Below are 14,634 nucleotides of genomic sequence, written 5' to 3' on the forward strand. Positions count from 1 at the left end.
AGAAGACTGCCTGGCAGGAGGCAGGTCTCTTCACCAGAACCAGCAAGCAAAACTCTCACCTCCTCCATTGTCTCTCCAGTGCCTTTAACTGAAGCTTAACATCGTGCCATTTGACAAAGGAAAATGATTTAAAAGGATCAGATCCATTTTTCCAAAGCAAGCAAAAAAGGGTGAATTTGGAGCTGAGAGGCTATATATGTTGATAACCAGCACAGTGACTGAGAAATACAAATAGTCATGACATCCTAAGTGAAGACATGTCTGCTGCCAAAAAGATTATATGATGCATTTCAAAGCCAGATATTTCGGTATTTTATTCTTACACTGTTTTCTCTCTTGACGGAGAATTGACTCAAATTCTTTCCTTCACTTTTAATAAAAGCATCAGGCAAATAGATACACCTACACAACAGCTAGTGGCAATGAAGTACCTTTTGAGTAAAACCATTAGTTCACTGGAAACTGTAGGGGCAGGAATAGTAGATAGGAAATACAGGGAGGAAAGAAAGTTGTCTAAATACCCTTTGTATACTGTCATACACATTATATATTTGATGTTAAAGATGTACAAGGGCCTTCTACTGTCACCAGAATGGACTGACTTCCTTCTGCTGGTACATAGCTGTCATTCCAGGATCATTCTTCACCATTATTGTGCATCCCTTTCACTTCCTTCCTGTTTGGATTGCATCTTGTTAGTATCCAGAATCTTCCACTTTCTTGATATATTCCTTTGTTTTTTGGGGGCACATTTTCTAACACCATCTCGAGAAAGGTTGCATGGGAAGTAAATTGTTTTGTGACTTCATATAGCTGAAAATGTCTTTGTTCCCCCCTGCCACTTGATTGATAGTTTGGCTGGTTATAAAAATCTAGGTCTGAAATAATTTTCTTTCAGAATTTTAAAGTAATTTCTTCTTTATTATTTAACTTTCATTTACAGTTATGAAGCCATTCTGATTCTTGATCCTTTCCATATAGCCTATTTTTCTTTCTGAAAGCTTGTAAGACTTTTTTCTTTATTTCTCGTATCCTGAATTATTATGATGATGTGCTCTGGAGTGGGTCTATTTTCATCCGTTATTGAGAGTACTTCCTTAATAGTCTTATCTTTTTTGGTGGGGGGACATTACTTTTTTTCAGGTGCTGAACCTTCTGGACTGATCTTCCAGTTTTCTTAACTTATCTCTCATTTTCTTTTTTAAAAAATTATTTAATAAATTAAAAAAAAATAGAGGTGGGGTGTCGCTGTGTTGCCCAGTCTGGTCTTGAACACCTGGGCTCAAGCAGTCCTTCCAAAGTGCTGGGGTTATAGGCATGAGCCATGTGCTCAGCCATCTCTCATATTTTCTGCCTTTGTCTCTTTGTTCTCTTTTCTAGGAGATTTCCTCAACTTTTTATCTTGACCCTACATTTCAAAAAAATTTTTTTTTCAATCATTAACATTTTTTGCTGGCTTATGAATGTTTCTTTTTATATCATTGTAGTCTTGTTTTATGTACACAGTATCCTGTCTTTTCCCTCTGGGAAGATTACGATGAATTTTTCTTTTTTCCTTGAACTTTTCATTTTAGCACAATCTTTACTTCCTTTAAGTTACCTTTTTTCTTATCAGTTTTGTTCCTGTATTTTATCTTTGTTAAATATCTAATGAGTCCTGTTTGCTTGATTTTAAGAGCAGTGCTCTAAAACAGTTTCTTAACCAATGTGCCAAAAAAACATGTTGCCAGTATGTGAAGATACTGATGGTGTCAGTCTTCAGAGTAGCTGAGCAGCATCTCCAGATCCTGGGGGCCCTGTCCAGCCATGAGCCTACAGGCCGCCTCTGTTTAGCCCAGAGTAATACTACGTTTTCTGAGTGTGATGTGACATGAGAAAGTTTTAGAAGTACAGCTTCAAAATGTGCAGGAAGCTCAGAGCCCTATAGGTTAGACTTGTTGAACACAGGTTTTGCTGTTGTGTAATCAAACTGGGTCATTTTCTTAGGGCAGATTGATGTCTGTGCCCTTGGGTCTGTACCCTTGGGCTGATCAAGTCCTCCAGAAGAGTCTTTGTTTCTTGCTTGGAAGATATGTTCTGGCTTTCAGTATTTTAGGAGCAGAGTTGAGAGAAAAAGACTAATGGTCCAGCATTCAGTATGTAAACATTCTGTTAACCCTCTCAGTTACAATACACCTACCCTCAAATGTGCCTGGTGCTCCCCTGTCCAGAGACCCTCAGTTGTATACTCTTCAAAATATAAGTCATTTGTCTTCCACTGGAGCTAGGGAGAGTCTTATTGAGCTCTACAGGGAAGATATGTATCCACATGGAAGGAGAATCCGGAAATTCAACTATTTCCTAAGACTTTGTTAACAGTTCTGTTTTTAGCTTATCTTTCACCCCCTGCCCCACACCAACCCCGTCCTCACCTACCCTGTACTACCAGTTCCCGGAGCCTTTGGGAAGTCTTCAGTCCAGTTCAGGTTGAGTCTCGGCTTTGCTTACTGCTAAATTAGGATTAAGCTTCCTCAGATACTCCAAGTCAGTTACCCTTGTCTGTTTTCTAGCATATGAAATTTCATTGACTGGGTGCGGTGGCTCATGCCTATAATCGCAGCACTTTGGGAGGCTGAGGTGGGCAGATCAGTTTAGGAGTTCGAAACCAGCCTGGGCAAGATGGTGAAACCCCGTCTCTACAAAAAGTACAAAAATTAGCTGGGTGTGGTGGTGTGTGCCTGTAGTTCCGGCTACTTGGGGGGCTGAGGCAGGAGAATCACTTGAACCCAGGAGGAGGAGGTTGTAGTGAGCCATGATTGCGCCACTGCACTCCAGACTGGGTGACAGAGTGAGACCCTGTCTCAAAAACAAAAATAAAATAAATTTTGTTAATATTATTTCCTGTTCTGTTTGTATTCAGTCTACCAAAAGTCTGATCCTTTGTTGACTTTATTATAGAAGTCTGAATGCAAATAATGAGTTTAAATATTTGTTTCTAAGAAGTTCTCCCTGTAACTCACTATTTGGATTACCGGTATTTGAAGGTGTGCTTTTCTTTTCTTAGAAAACGTGGTTATTAGGTAGCAGGTAACACAGTGTCAATCTTGAGATTTAACAGAGTTATAATTCATACCAAGAGCATGTTTCAAAGCTATTTTTAAATCTCACTTGATTTTTTTTTAAACCTTAAATTTTCTTAGTAAAAAATATGAGGAATATCTAGATATAAGTTCTTAAAACAAAAAGCATTGACCGAAAAATTGTTCTTCAAATTCTTCATCAGTTTAAGAAGTCTTTTTTTTTTTTAAGTTTTTTAAAAGGCCCCTTTTAAAAAGTTCATGTCTGTTAAATGATTGGTATCACAAATATGTAAAGAACTCCTATACCGCAATGTGAGAAGGACAGTTAGTGAAAAATGAACGAGAAACATGAACAAACGTTTTGCAAAAGGGGAAACGTGGCTACAAACATACAAAGAGATGTTCAGCACCTGGGTAGTAAGAGAATGCAGATGATAACCACAGTGAGATACCATATTTCACTTATTCAATTGACAAAACTTAAGAAGTGTGACAGATTCAAATGTTGTAGAGTTTATGAATCCACAGATGCCCTTACACATACGTAGTATATGAGGCTGTAAACAGCGCCACCTACTATGGAGAATAAGTAGCATAATTCTACTCCCAGGAGTAGACCCAAGGGAAATTTTTGTTTATTTATTTATTTACTTAATTAATTTTTTTTTTTTTTTGAGGCAGAGTCTCGCTCTGTCACCTAGGCTGGAGTGCAGTGGCGTTATCTCAGCTTACTGCAACCTCCATCTCCCATGTTCGAGCTATTTTTGTGCGTCAGCCTCCTGAGCTGCTGGGATTGCAGGCGTATGCCACCACCACTCCCAGTCGATGTTTGCATTTTTAGTAGAGATGGGGTTTCACCATGTTGGCCAGGCTGGCCTCGAACTCCTGGCCTCAAGTGAGCCACCCACCTCGGCCTCCCAAAGTGTTGGGATTACAGGCGTGAGCCACTGCACCCAGCCGAAAAATTCTTTAACATAGCACAAAAGAGTCATATGCAATAATAGTCATAGCATCACAGTTTGCAATATCGAAAACCTGGAGACAACCCCAGATGCCCATCAACAGGAAAATGGGATATTGCACAGCAGAAAGAACTAAAGAACCAGTGTGATATGCACACCTCTATAAAATTTTAAGTCATTTATATAAAACAATAATGCAAAATGGATGATTAATTATAAAACAAGTTAAAATTTAAAATATATATTTCATGGATGCAGTAATAAAGCAAGGAAAAAGTGAGCATAGGATTTGGGATAATGGTTACTTCAGGTGGTGGAAGCAGAGGAATGGATTGGTAGGGAAGACCATCTGGTTAGAAGCGGGCTGTTGACATGGTCTTAGCTTTTGTTTTGGATGGCAGGTTTGTGGAGTCCTTGTTACATTATTGAAGATTAATTAGAGAATTCAATACATTAGAAAATAAGCCTAAAGGGACTGGGATTTCCAAGGTGAAATACAGATTCATGGTCATGTGGGTCTTAGTTCTTTGGTCATCTGTTTTGTTTTTGTTTTTTAAGAAGTAGCATTTGGGATCCTGGGACCAATGTTTTGTAGTTGAAAGTTATAGAACTGCATAGACCTAAAGTTAACGAACTAAATTTTCTAGGTGGGGATTCATATACTGATAAGTATCTTACACGTTATAGAGTTTTGAGTACATAAATATTTATAGCTATTTCTGTTCTTTCATAGAAATTTTACATTTTTTTCCCTTTCTTAGGACAAAGTTAAACTATAATCCTCCAAAAGATGATGGATCAACTTATAAGATTGAACTTGAAGGGATATCGGTAATGGTTATGAGAGAGATCCTGGATTACATCTTCAGTGGGCAGGTATGATGAGAAACAAAGGAAGGAAGACCTAAGTAGAGGCTTCTCAAGCTCAGGGTGAGGGTCTCCTTTCATCCATTATATGACAAAGTAGCACTGTCATCTTCATCTTCTGTCACTGTGTGCATTGACTGACATTTCCTACTGGTAATGGCACCCCATGTGTGTTCTTCCATGGCTGTGCTCCTAGAGAAGCAGAGGAAGTAAGATCTTAGACTCAAATCTCAGTTTGTTGCTACCATTCTGAGCTCCACCTTCTCATATGAGATATTAAAGAACATGGGATGCTGCCCTGACTGCTGTCTTTTTGGTTTTTGCTTTGGAATCCCGATTCCAGTCTTGCTTTGTATCCATATAACTGGGGATACAAAACTTGTTTTGTCTCCATAGCATGGAAATAGGAACTTCCTGGGGCATTGTGGATTTTTTGGTAGAAATAGAGAGTTCCTTGTAGATCATTCCCAGAGAAAGATGACTGACAGACATGACAAGCGCCTTATTCACGATGCCGTGGTCCTGTTGCCTCAGTAGTACCCACATCCCTGCCCCACCCTTATTCTCTCTTCCTGATGTCCCTTTCCTCTCCATGTCTACTTGAACTTCTGGGGACTTTGTGATACCCAGGGAGGAGAATGATAAACGATCAGACTTCTTTCTTTTCCTTTGCCCTCCTCCGACTACCCATTCCCCATGACGTGATTTCAAGCAAAGCATGAGGACTCAAGAAAAATCTTCCATGTGAACCAGGGCTAGTTTTTTGTTCTGTTTTGTTTTGTTTTTTTAACAGAAAGAAGAGGTCAGTGCATCTTACCTTTGGCTGTGTGAGAATGCATTTCATCTTTATTCTTTCTGAGATCTTGTTCCCTACTCTCTCCTTTATTCTTTCTTTATCCTTCTTGTTTTCCTTTCTGTAGGGGCTGTTTCTCTTACATATTTTCTAAGTATTCTGAATGTATTGCTTTCTTTATCTAAATATATTCATTCTGTCCAGAGTTAAACGCAGTGATTCTCATCCTTTTTGAAGGTTTTGGTTTGATTTCATGCTTTCTCTCTTCTCTCAGCACTAGTGGGTGGGTGTGTACGTGTATGATTGTTAAAAGTAAATGAATTTAAGTTAATCTGGGGACAGCCCAGAGATGCTCTGTAGCATCACATAACCAGGGCTAAGACCAACCTCTCCTCCACCTTGTAAAGTCAATCCAGCAGCAGTTATTAGTATAACGAGTTATAAGCCAGTAAGAGCCTGTTCATGTTCAGGCTTGGATTTGAAAGTTGAAACATTATTTACAGATTGACTTCTGTGATTTGTTCCCAATTTAAATTTAAAACGATAGTTGGAATGTAAGTTATAACAAACTCCTGAATTGGCAGTTTTGTTTTATTGAAATGCAGTTGAGTGTTTTTTTCACGTGCCTATATTTGAAGAGTCTACAGCTGCCTGCTGTCTTGTGGCTAAATGTAATGTCATATAAATGGAACATTTTCCCCTACTTGTGGCTTACTCACCATACTACTTTCCACATTTTTGTTGCTCAGTTTCTAAGACGATTGGCAATTATACTTTTTTAAAAATCTGTGGTACAAAAAGTGTAAAATGTAAAAATGTTTCTTGCTATACTCTTCATGAAGTCTCCCTTGCATTTGCGAATGTGGGTGAAGTGCCCATGCTTTGGGGTCGTCCACTTAGGACTGTGGCAATATTTTAGAGAACTGTTTCTTTCCTGATGCTTTGGAGCACTGTGAAGTCGGTGGAGAAAGAAGCATTAGTCAGAAAATTGAAGAAAATTAAGGAAAAGTAGATGTTCATAATGATAAAAAAAAAAAACACCCTTGTATTAGGGATTTATTCCAAAAAGTAGTTTTGAGACCTAAGTGTATCTGTCTGTGTACCAAATTGCACTGCGTACAGTGTTTTGGGATGCGGAATGAGGCTTCTGAAACACTGGAAACCCCTCTCCCTTCAAGGGGTTAGCATTCAGGTTGGCATGCCATTTAGCGGAAGAGTGAACTTCATAGGTGGGGAGGCAAGATTTTCATCAGTTCTGATGCTGGTACTTAATCATGTTGACTTTACCATAGAATGCAGAACTTTCCATTTCCCAAGCATTTGAGTCATTAAGGTTTTTCTCTGAATTACAGAAGTGAGCAACATGGACAGTTCACCCTAGAAGGGTTATTGGTGGTTGACATTGGTACAGCAAGGGCAGAGCTGGGAAAAGTTAACCAAGCACACATTTGCTTATGTTGGTGCCTTCCAACTCTCGGAAAAAAAAAAAATGCTGGGTTAAACCATATGAAATTGCCAATATTTGATTATCTTTGATCTAAAATAAATGGAAATTTCATGTGGCCCAAATTAATAGGTTAGTGGTTTGGGTTTTAAATGTACACATTCAAATATAAGATAATTATGCTACTTTTTTAGATCAGGCTAAATGAAGATACAATCCAAGATGTTGTTCAGGCAGCTGACCTGCTGCTACTGACGGACCTTAAAACCCTGTGCTGTGAGTTTTTGGAAGGCTGCATTGCTGCTGAGAACTGTATTGGTATCCGTGACTTTGCACTACATTACTGCCTCCATCACGTTCATTACCTTGCCACGGAATACCTGGAGACTCATTTCCGAGACGTCAGCAGCACGGAAGAATTCTTAGAGCTGAGTCCTCAAAAGCTTAAAGAAGTGATTTCTCTTGAGAAGTTAAACGTTGGCAATGAAAGATATGTCTTTGAAGCAGTAATTCGATGGATAGCACATGATACAGAAATAAGAAAGGTACCTGTCATTTATAACATGGTCAAATTTGCCTTTTTATTTCTTTTTAATTCAAATTTTAGTTGTTTTATTTTTCTTCTTCAACATGAAAGACTTACAATGCAGCAATCTAAAAGATACCTGTAAAACGTGTTCCCCTATATCATGAAAGCAGTTGGTTTTTCAGACCAGTCTGCAAAAGCCCATGCCACACAATATATCAGTGAAAATATTAGCCCTTGTAAGGAGCGTAATATCCTTTGTATGTTGTTTTTAATGGGAAAATGCATTTCAAGCTTAAGCTGGAGATTATAGAAACACAGTATCCCCACCCTTGCTCTCAGCATCCTGACCTACTATATCACTAGGCTAACCTCTGCCAGGCCTCAGGTGCCTGTAGCAGGCAGGGGGGTGGCACGTGGATCGATGGCAGGGGTGGAGGGGCATGGGCCTGAGGAGCTTCAGGTGTGATTGACACCACGCAGGAGAAAGCAGGCAGGCTCTGGAGTTTGTGTGGCAGTGCAGTTTCAAGAGGGAAGGTTCTGGGAGTGAAGGTCTTAAAGAATATCAGCCTCTAGATCCAAATTGTGAATACCTTGGAGGAAGGAGCAAAATCACAGGACTTGAGGGTTTTGAGGGGGCAGAGAGTCTCATTCTGTCTCCCAGGCTGAAGGGCAGTAGCCAGAGTGGCACGATCATAGCTCACTGCAGTCCCAACCTTCCTGGCTGAACTGATCTTCCCACCTCAGCCTCCGAGTAGCTAGGACCACAGGCGTGTGCCACCATGCCTAGCTAATTGTTTGATTTTTGTAGAGACAGGGTCTCACTGTGCTGCCCAGGCTGGTCTCAAACTCCTGTGCTCAAGCAATCCTCCCACTCTGGCTTCCCAAAGTGCTGGGATTACAAGTGTGAACCACCATGCCCAGCCAGGACTTCATTTTTAAGTCTGATTATTATAAATAAGACACTAGCTCCAATTACTGTTTTCAAAATAAGAAATATATTAGGTGTTAGAGAGTGGATCTCACAATGTATAATTTTACTGTTAATTGTTCTTGTAAGTTAAAACTGGACTGTTAAATTTTGATGATTATCTTATAATTTTTTGAATTCTGTAAGCCCGAAAGTATGCATGTTTAGAAACCACATTTGTAGTATTGGTTTTAATTGGGACAGGTAAGGACCGGTAGTGTTCTGCTTTCCATGTTAGTTGGGGAAATTGGTAAAGGAGATAGAAAAATGAGAAAAATTTCCTATGTGCTCCCACTCACCAAGACCACAGTAGGACATGCTGCTCCTCGCCAGCTTCCGTCCTGCCCTCTTCTTGCCTTAAAGCAAGGGAGATGCTTAAGGTTGGCTGGTTGCTGGGAAAACGAGGCAGTTCTTTGTCCTTTGGTCAGTTTAAACTTCATGCTGTAAAGACAGTTGATTTTTAAAACTCACAGTTTTATTTTACATTTATAAAATACTTTCGTCGGTTCAAATTTAGTGATTGAGCGGTAAAAGTATATAATTCATATTAGTCGTGTTAGATATTTTTGAACAGTAATTACTGCAGAAATGATTATATAGTACTCAGGTTTTTTTTAAACTTTGGCTTTTGTATATTTTTCTTGTATTATTAATGTTGATGTCTAAGTTTACCATATTGTATTGAGCTATTACTGTATATAATATTTGTATAAACATGATTTAACTCATGGCACATCCAAATGTGTGACATAAAGCAAATTATAGCTGGTTCTTTTCCTGTCTTTTCCTATTGAAATGGGAATCCTTTAAGGTGTAAAGGAAGCTGCTTGAAACTTTTACAGTGATACCTCAAATAAACTGATGATTTTTAAAAATTAAACTTTTACTTATCAAGACTCTGGGAAGTAGACAGTTAGGGCCAGGAGAAGACATTCAAGCAGCACCAGTGTGTCTCACTTGCCTGGTAATAACCTGAGTGTTAACAGTTTGTTTTCCATGAGGTGGAAAATGTAGATTCTGAAAATGATGTGTTGCATTTTCCATTGTTTTCGCCCCATCTTTCTTCCCTCTTCTGCAGGTCCACATGAAGGATGTTATGTCAGCTCTGTGGGTTTCAGGGTTGGACTCCAGTTATTTACGGGAACAGATGCTGAATGAACCATTAGTACGAGAAATTGTCAAAGAGTGTAGCAATATACCGCTCAGCCAGCCGCAGCAAGGGGAGGCGATGCTGGCCAACTTCAAACCCCGGGGCTACTCCGAGTGCATCGTGACTGTTGGTGGAGAAGAGAGAGTGTAAGTGTGAGGTGGGACTTGTTTGAAAAGTGGTGTATGGGAAGAGGTAGTTCCATGTAAACAAGAATTCATAATGCTTTTCAGTATCTAAAACATAATTACATTTGATTTTTTTTTTATACTTTAAGTTTTAGGGTACATGTGCACAATGTGCCAGTTAGTTACATATGTATACATGTGCCATGCTGGTGTGCTGCACCCATTAACTCATCAGTTAGCGTTAGCTATATTTCCTAATGCTATCCTTCCCCTCTCCCTCCACCCCACAACAGTCCCCAGAGTGTGATGTTCCCCTTCCTGTGTCCATGTGTTCTCATTGTTCAGTTCCCACCTATGAGTGAGAATATGCGGTGTTTGGTTTTTTGTTCTTGCGATAGTTTACTGAGAATGATGATTTCCAATTTCATCCATGTCCCTACAAAGGACATGAACTCATCCTTTTTTATGGCTGCATAGTATTCCATGGTGTATATGTGCCACATTTTCTTAATCCAGTCTATCAATGTTGGACATTTGGGTTGGTTCCAAGTCTTTGCTATTGTGAATAGTGCCGCAATAAACATACGTGTGCATGTGTCTTTATAGCAGCATGATTTATAGTCCTTTGGGTATATACCCAGTAATGGGATGGCTGGGTCAAATGGCATTCCTAGTTCTAGATCCCTGAGGAATCGCCACACTGACTTCCACAAGGGTTTTTAAAAAATGTTTTAAATATTCTTTAGTAAACTAAAACTAGTGATGGCTACTTATAAAAAGAACTGTATGAAGCACATTAACTACCGATCACTTATTTGCTTCCTTAGTTCACGGAAACCCACAGCAGCGATGCGATGCATGTGCCCTCTCTATGACCCTAACAGGCAGCTTTGGATCGAACTGGCCCCTTTAAGCATGCCGAGAATTAACCATGGAGTTCTCTCAGCAGGTACCGTTCTGTGGCAAATTTTCCTTAAACACCAGATCAAGTAATGTGTAATCTCAAGGTTTTACAGAAGGACTCAGAGCCTTTTAAAGATACAATTTTATTATCTCTACATGACATTTTTAGTGTAGTTCTAGCTTCTGAGACCATGGTTAGGAAAACCGTATTTTCTGTCAGTCCTTATTATCTCCGTATCTTCAACACATAGCTGCTTTTAAGAACTACTGGAGAAGCAGTTACTTGATGACTTAATGTCAGGAGAGCAAACTTCAGTGATGCTTACCACTAAGTAGCTGTAGGGCCACACCTGGAATACAGCGTTTCTTTGCACCATGGTAGTCCCATCTTTGAAATTCATGCAGCTTAGAATTACAATATGTAATTATATAAAATATGTTATATAAGGCCGGGTGTGGTGGCTCACACCTGTAATCCCAGCAGTTTAGGAGGCTAAAGTGAGAGGAGCCTAGGAGTTCAAGACCAGCCTGGACAATGTAGGAGAGAAACTGTCTTTACTAAAAATCAAAAAAATTAGCCAGGCATAGTGGCATGCACTTGTGGTCCCAGCTACTTGGGAGGCTGAGGTGGGAGAATCTCTTGAGCCCAGGAGATCGAGACTGCTGTGAGCCATGATCACACCACTGCATTCCAGCCTGGGTGACAGAGTGAGACCCTGTCTCAGAAAAAAAAGAAAAAAAAAGAGAAGTTATGAGACTTTAGGAAATGCTACTTATATAGGCAATGGCTTAAAGTTATTTAGTATGGAAAATGCTTTGCTTGACCTTTACAAGTTTGAAAACTGCTCTACTTTATCCAAAGCTCTCCCTTAAGGAGCTGATAGAAAAGATAGCCATTGAGGCATTGCCTTTGCTGGCTGCCTTTCTTTTTGCCGTGGTCCTGCTCCCTTGTCCACCTGATAAGTGTCATCTCATGTCATTCTAATTGTGGTCAGCAGCCCTCCTGCAGTCCTTATTTAATTGTGTTTGCTTGCCCAGCAACATTATCTTTAAAATTTTATTTTTTATTTTATTTTTCTTTTTAGAGATGGGATCTTGCTATGTTGCCCAGGCTATAATATTTTTAAAGCTATACTGTACCACAGTATATCATACAAATGGCCAAGGCTCTACCATAGTATAGAAGTGGAGTCATTTTATGAGTCCCAAAATTATTAGTTATTGTCAGTAATGAAGAGCTGGACAGAGTAGTATAGCCTGCAGGAGGTAGGTCTAGTTTCCCTGTTGCATCTTCTCAGAATTAGCTCCCTTACATTTCCCCCCCGAATATATACACATATTCCTAATTTTCACACATACACATCTGTCACAAAGGCTCCTGTATCACTAATATTTGAAAGTTTGCTAGAGGGATTGGTGTTTCAGAAACCCAGCAATGGAAGGAGCGACTGTGTACAGTGGAATTGATGGAAACGGAAGTGAGTGATTGAAGAGGTCCTTCCATTTGTCCAGCCTGCATTGTTTTTTTGTTTTTTTGTTTTTTGCCTTTTTAAAAATTGATTTTGACTGTTTTTTTGTCATTCAATTTTTCTTCTCTACCAGTTTGGGACTTACATTCTTGTTAATAGTCCTTTAGGAAGATTACCTTAGAAATTACAGCCTGTATTAAGTTAGCAAAGTCCAAAGTTAGTCAGTACCTGTGTTCTCTTCAGGAGAGTTTTTCTTCATTTTCCATTTTCCATACTCTTACAGTTTTAAAATGCATTATCACTAATAAATATGTACAGTAGATCCCCCTTATCCATGAGGGATGCATTCCAAGACCCCTGAGTGGATGTCTGAGACCACAGATAGTGCTGAACCCTGTACACACTGTGTGTTTTTACTATACATACATACCCATGATAAAGTTTAAGTTCGGCACAGTAAAAGATTAACGACAATAACTGATAATAAAACGACGATAACAATATACTGTAATAAAAGTTATGTGAATGTGGTCTCTCTCAAAATATCTTACTTTACTGAACTCACCTATTTTTGGACTGCAGTTGACCATGGGTGATAAAACCACAGAAACCAACACTTCAGATAAGGGGTAGCTACTATATACACAATGTGTCTTTTTTTGATATATGTTGGATGGATGGATGGATGGATGGATGGATGGATGGATGGATAGATGGGTGGATGGATGGATAGATGGACGGATGGATGGACAGACAGATAGGTAGATAGATGATTGATAGACAGACAGACAGGTAGGTAGATAGTGTTCATTTAGATTTGCCACTTTCTTCGTTCTTCCTTCTTAACTCCTCAGACGTTCCACCTAGGATCATCTCCCTTCTCTCTGAAGTTCATCCTTTTGAATTTCCTTTAATATGGGTCTTTTGGTGGACAACTCTCAGATTTGATTGCCTGCAAATGTCATTATTTTGCCTTCATTCGTAAAGGATATTTTTGCTGGGTATAGCGTTTCCGCTTTGGTATTTATCAGTTTTCAGCACATTGAAGTCGTTCCACTGACTTCTGCCTTCCATTGTTGTGAAGTCAGTGGCGAGTCTAAAAAATCTCTTCTCTGGTGTGTATTTAAAATTTTCTTATTATTTTCCATCTTTTTGTCTCACTGTGCTGTTTTCTTGATTATTATCTTTTGATTTATCTTCTTTTCTCCTTAACTCTGATTAATCTGCTATTACATTTATCCATTGATTTTTTTTTTAATTTCTGCAAATTCTTGTCTTTTTACAGGAGAATAACTTAATCCACCATTACCTTCAAATCCTCTCTTATTTCTATAGTTCCCTGTTACCTGGAGTTATCTTCCAGTTAATTTTTATTTTTTAAACATGATAAGCATTTGTTTAAATTATCTTTCTTTTTTAAATAAATTTTAGACTTTATTCTTCATCACCCAACTTGAAAAAAATCATCTTTCTGGTTACTATAATATTTGAAATCTTTGCAAGACTACTTCCTATGATCTGCTTCTGCTGGTCTTTTCTTAGAGCCTAATTTTTGGTATGTCTGATATCTGTGGCTGCATGCTGCTCGTTTATTAAACATTATTTGTAGCAGCCAGGCACAGTGGCTCACACCTATAATCCCAGCATTTTTGGGGGCTGAGGCGGGTGGATCATTTGAGGTCAGGAGTTTGAAATCGACTGGCCAACATGGTGAAACCCCATCTCTACTAAAAGTACAAAAAGTAGCTGGGGTATGTGGTGGCATGTGCCTGTAATCCCAGATATTCAGGAGGGTGATGCCGGAGAATCGCTTGAACCCAGGAGGCAGAAGTTGCAGTGATCTGTGATTGCACCACTGCCCTCCAGCCTGGGCGACAGAGTGAGACTATCTTAAAAAAACAAAAAAAAAAAAAAATAGAAAAAAATTATTTGTAGCAATAACTTTCTGCCTTAGATGTCCTGGGATGTTAGAATCTAAGGCTTAGATTAAGGTCCTTCTACAGAAGTTTTGCATTTGTTTCTGCCAGTTGCCTGAAAACACTACTAATTTGGTATTAACTGTAAATTAAGTTCAAGGCTTATGATTTCCCAGATAGCAAGGAGATTTAAATCTGAGTACGAATTCTGGTTGGCCTTCATCCTGACAGTGTAGAACTTTGGAGAGGATCTCCTGCCAGAAGCCACATTTTCTGTGGACCTGGAGCTTAAACTTCTGTCTTTTTCATCCCCAGGACAAAAGGTTTAAATTTTCCTAGATTGGAAATGCCCTCAGTGTAAAATGGTTTTCATGCTTGATAACCTCTGTAGGTCCTAATTTTCCCTTCAGTTTTGCCTTGTTATCTTGTTGGCTTCTCCTCTTCTAAGAA

At 39.1% G+C, this 14,634-nt stretch overlaps 1 protein-coding gene across 3 annotated transcripts in view; it reads left to right on the forward strand.

Moving 5' to 3' along the window:
* The window catches only part of GAN (gigaxonin), an 83,706-nt gene that overhangs the window by 41,339 nt on the left and 27,733 nt on the right, over positions 1 to 14,634 (forward strand). For 2 of the 3 annotated variants that reach the window (XR_008621540.2, XM_003820889.5), the window contains exons 2-5: positions 4,783 to 4,897; positions 7,320 to 7,670; positions 9,700 to 9,917; positions 10,724 to 10,845. Coding sequence is in view for 2 of the 3 variants with exons in the window: in XM_003820889.5 (XP_003820937.2) it covers positions 4,783 to 4,897; positions 7,320 to 7,670; positions 9,700 to 9,917; positions 10,724 to 10,845 (806 nt within the window). In the remaining variant the exon portion in view is untranslated. The remainder of the gene's footprint in view (positions 1 to 4,782; positions 4,898 to 7,319; positions 7,671 to 9,699; positions 9,918 to 10,723; positions 10,846 to 14,634) is intronic. The other variant, XM_034940792.3, reaches the window with a different exon arrangement.

This window comes from Pan paniscus, chromosome 18 (assembly GCF_029289425.2).
Source record: "Pan paniscus chromosome 18, NHGRI_mPanPan1-v2.0_pri, whole genome shotgun sequence".
NCBI classification, from domain to species: domain Eukaryota; kingdom Metazoa; phylum Chordata; class Mammalia; order Primates; family Hominidae; genus Pan; species Pan paniscus.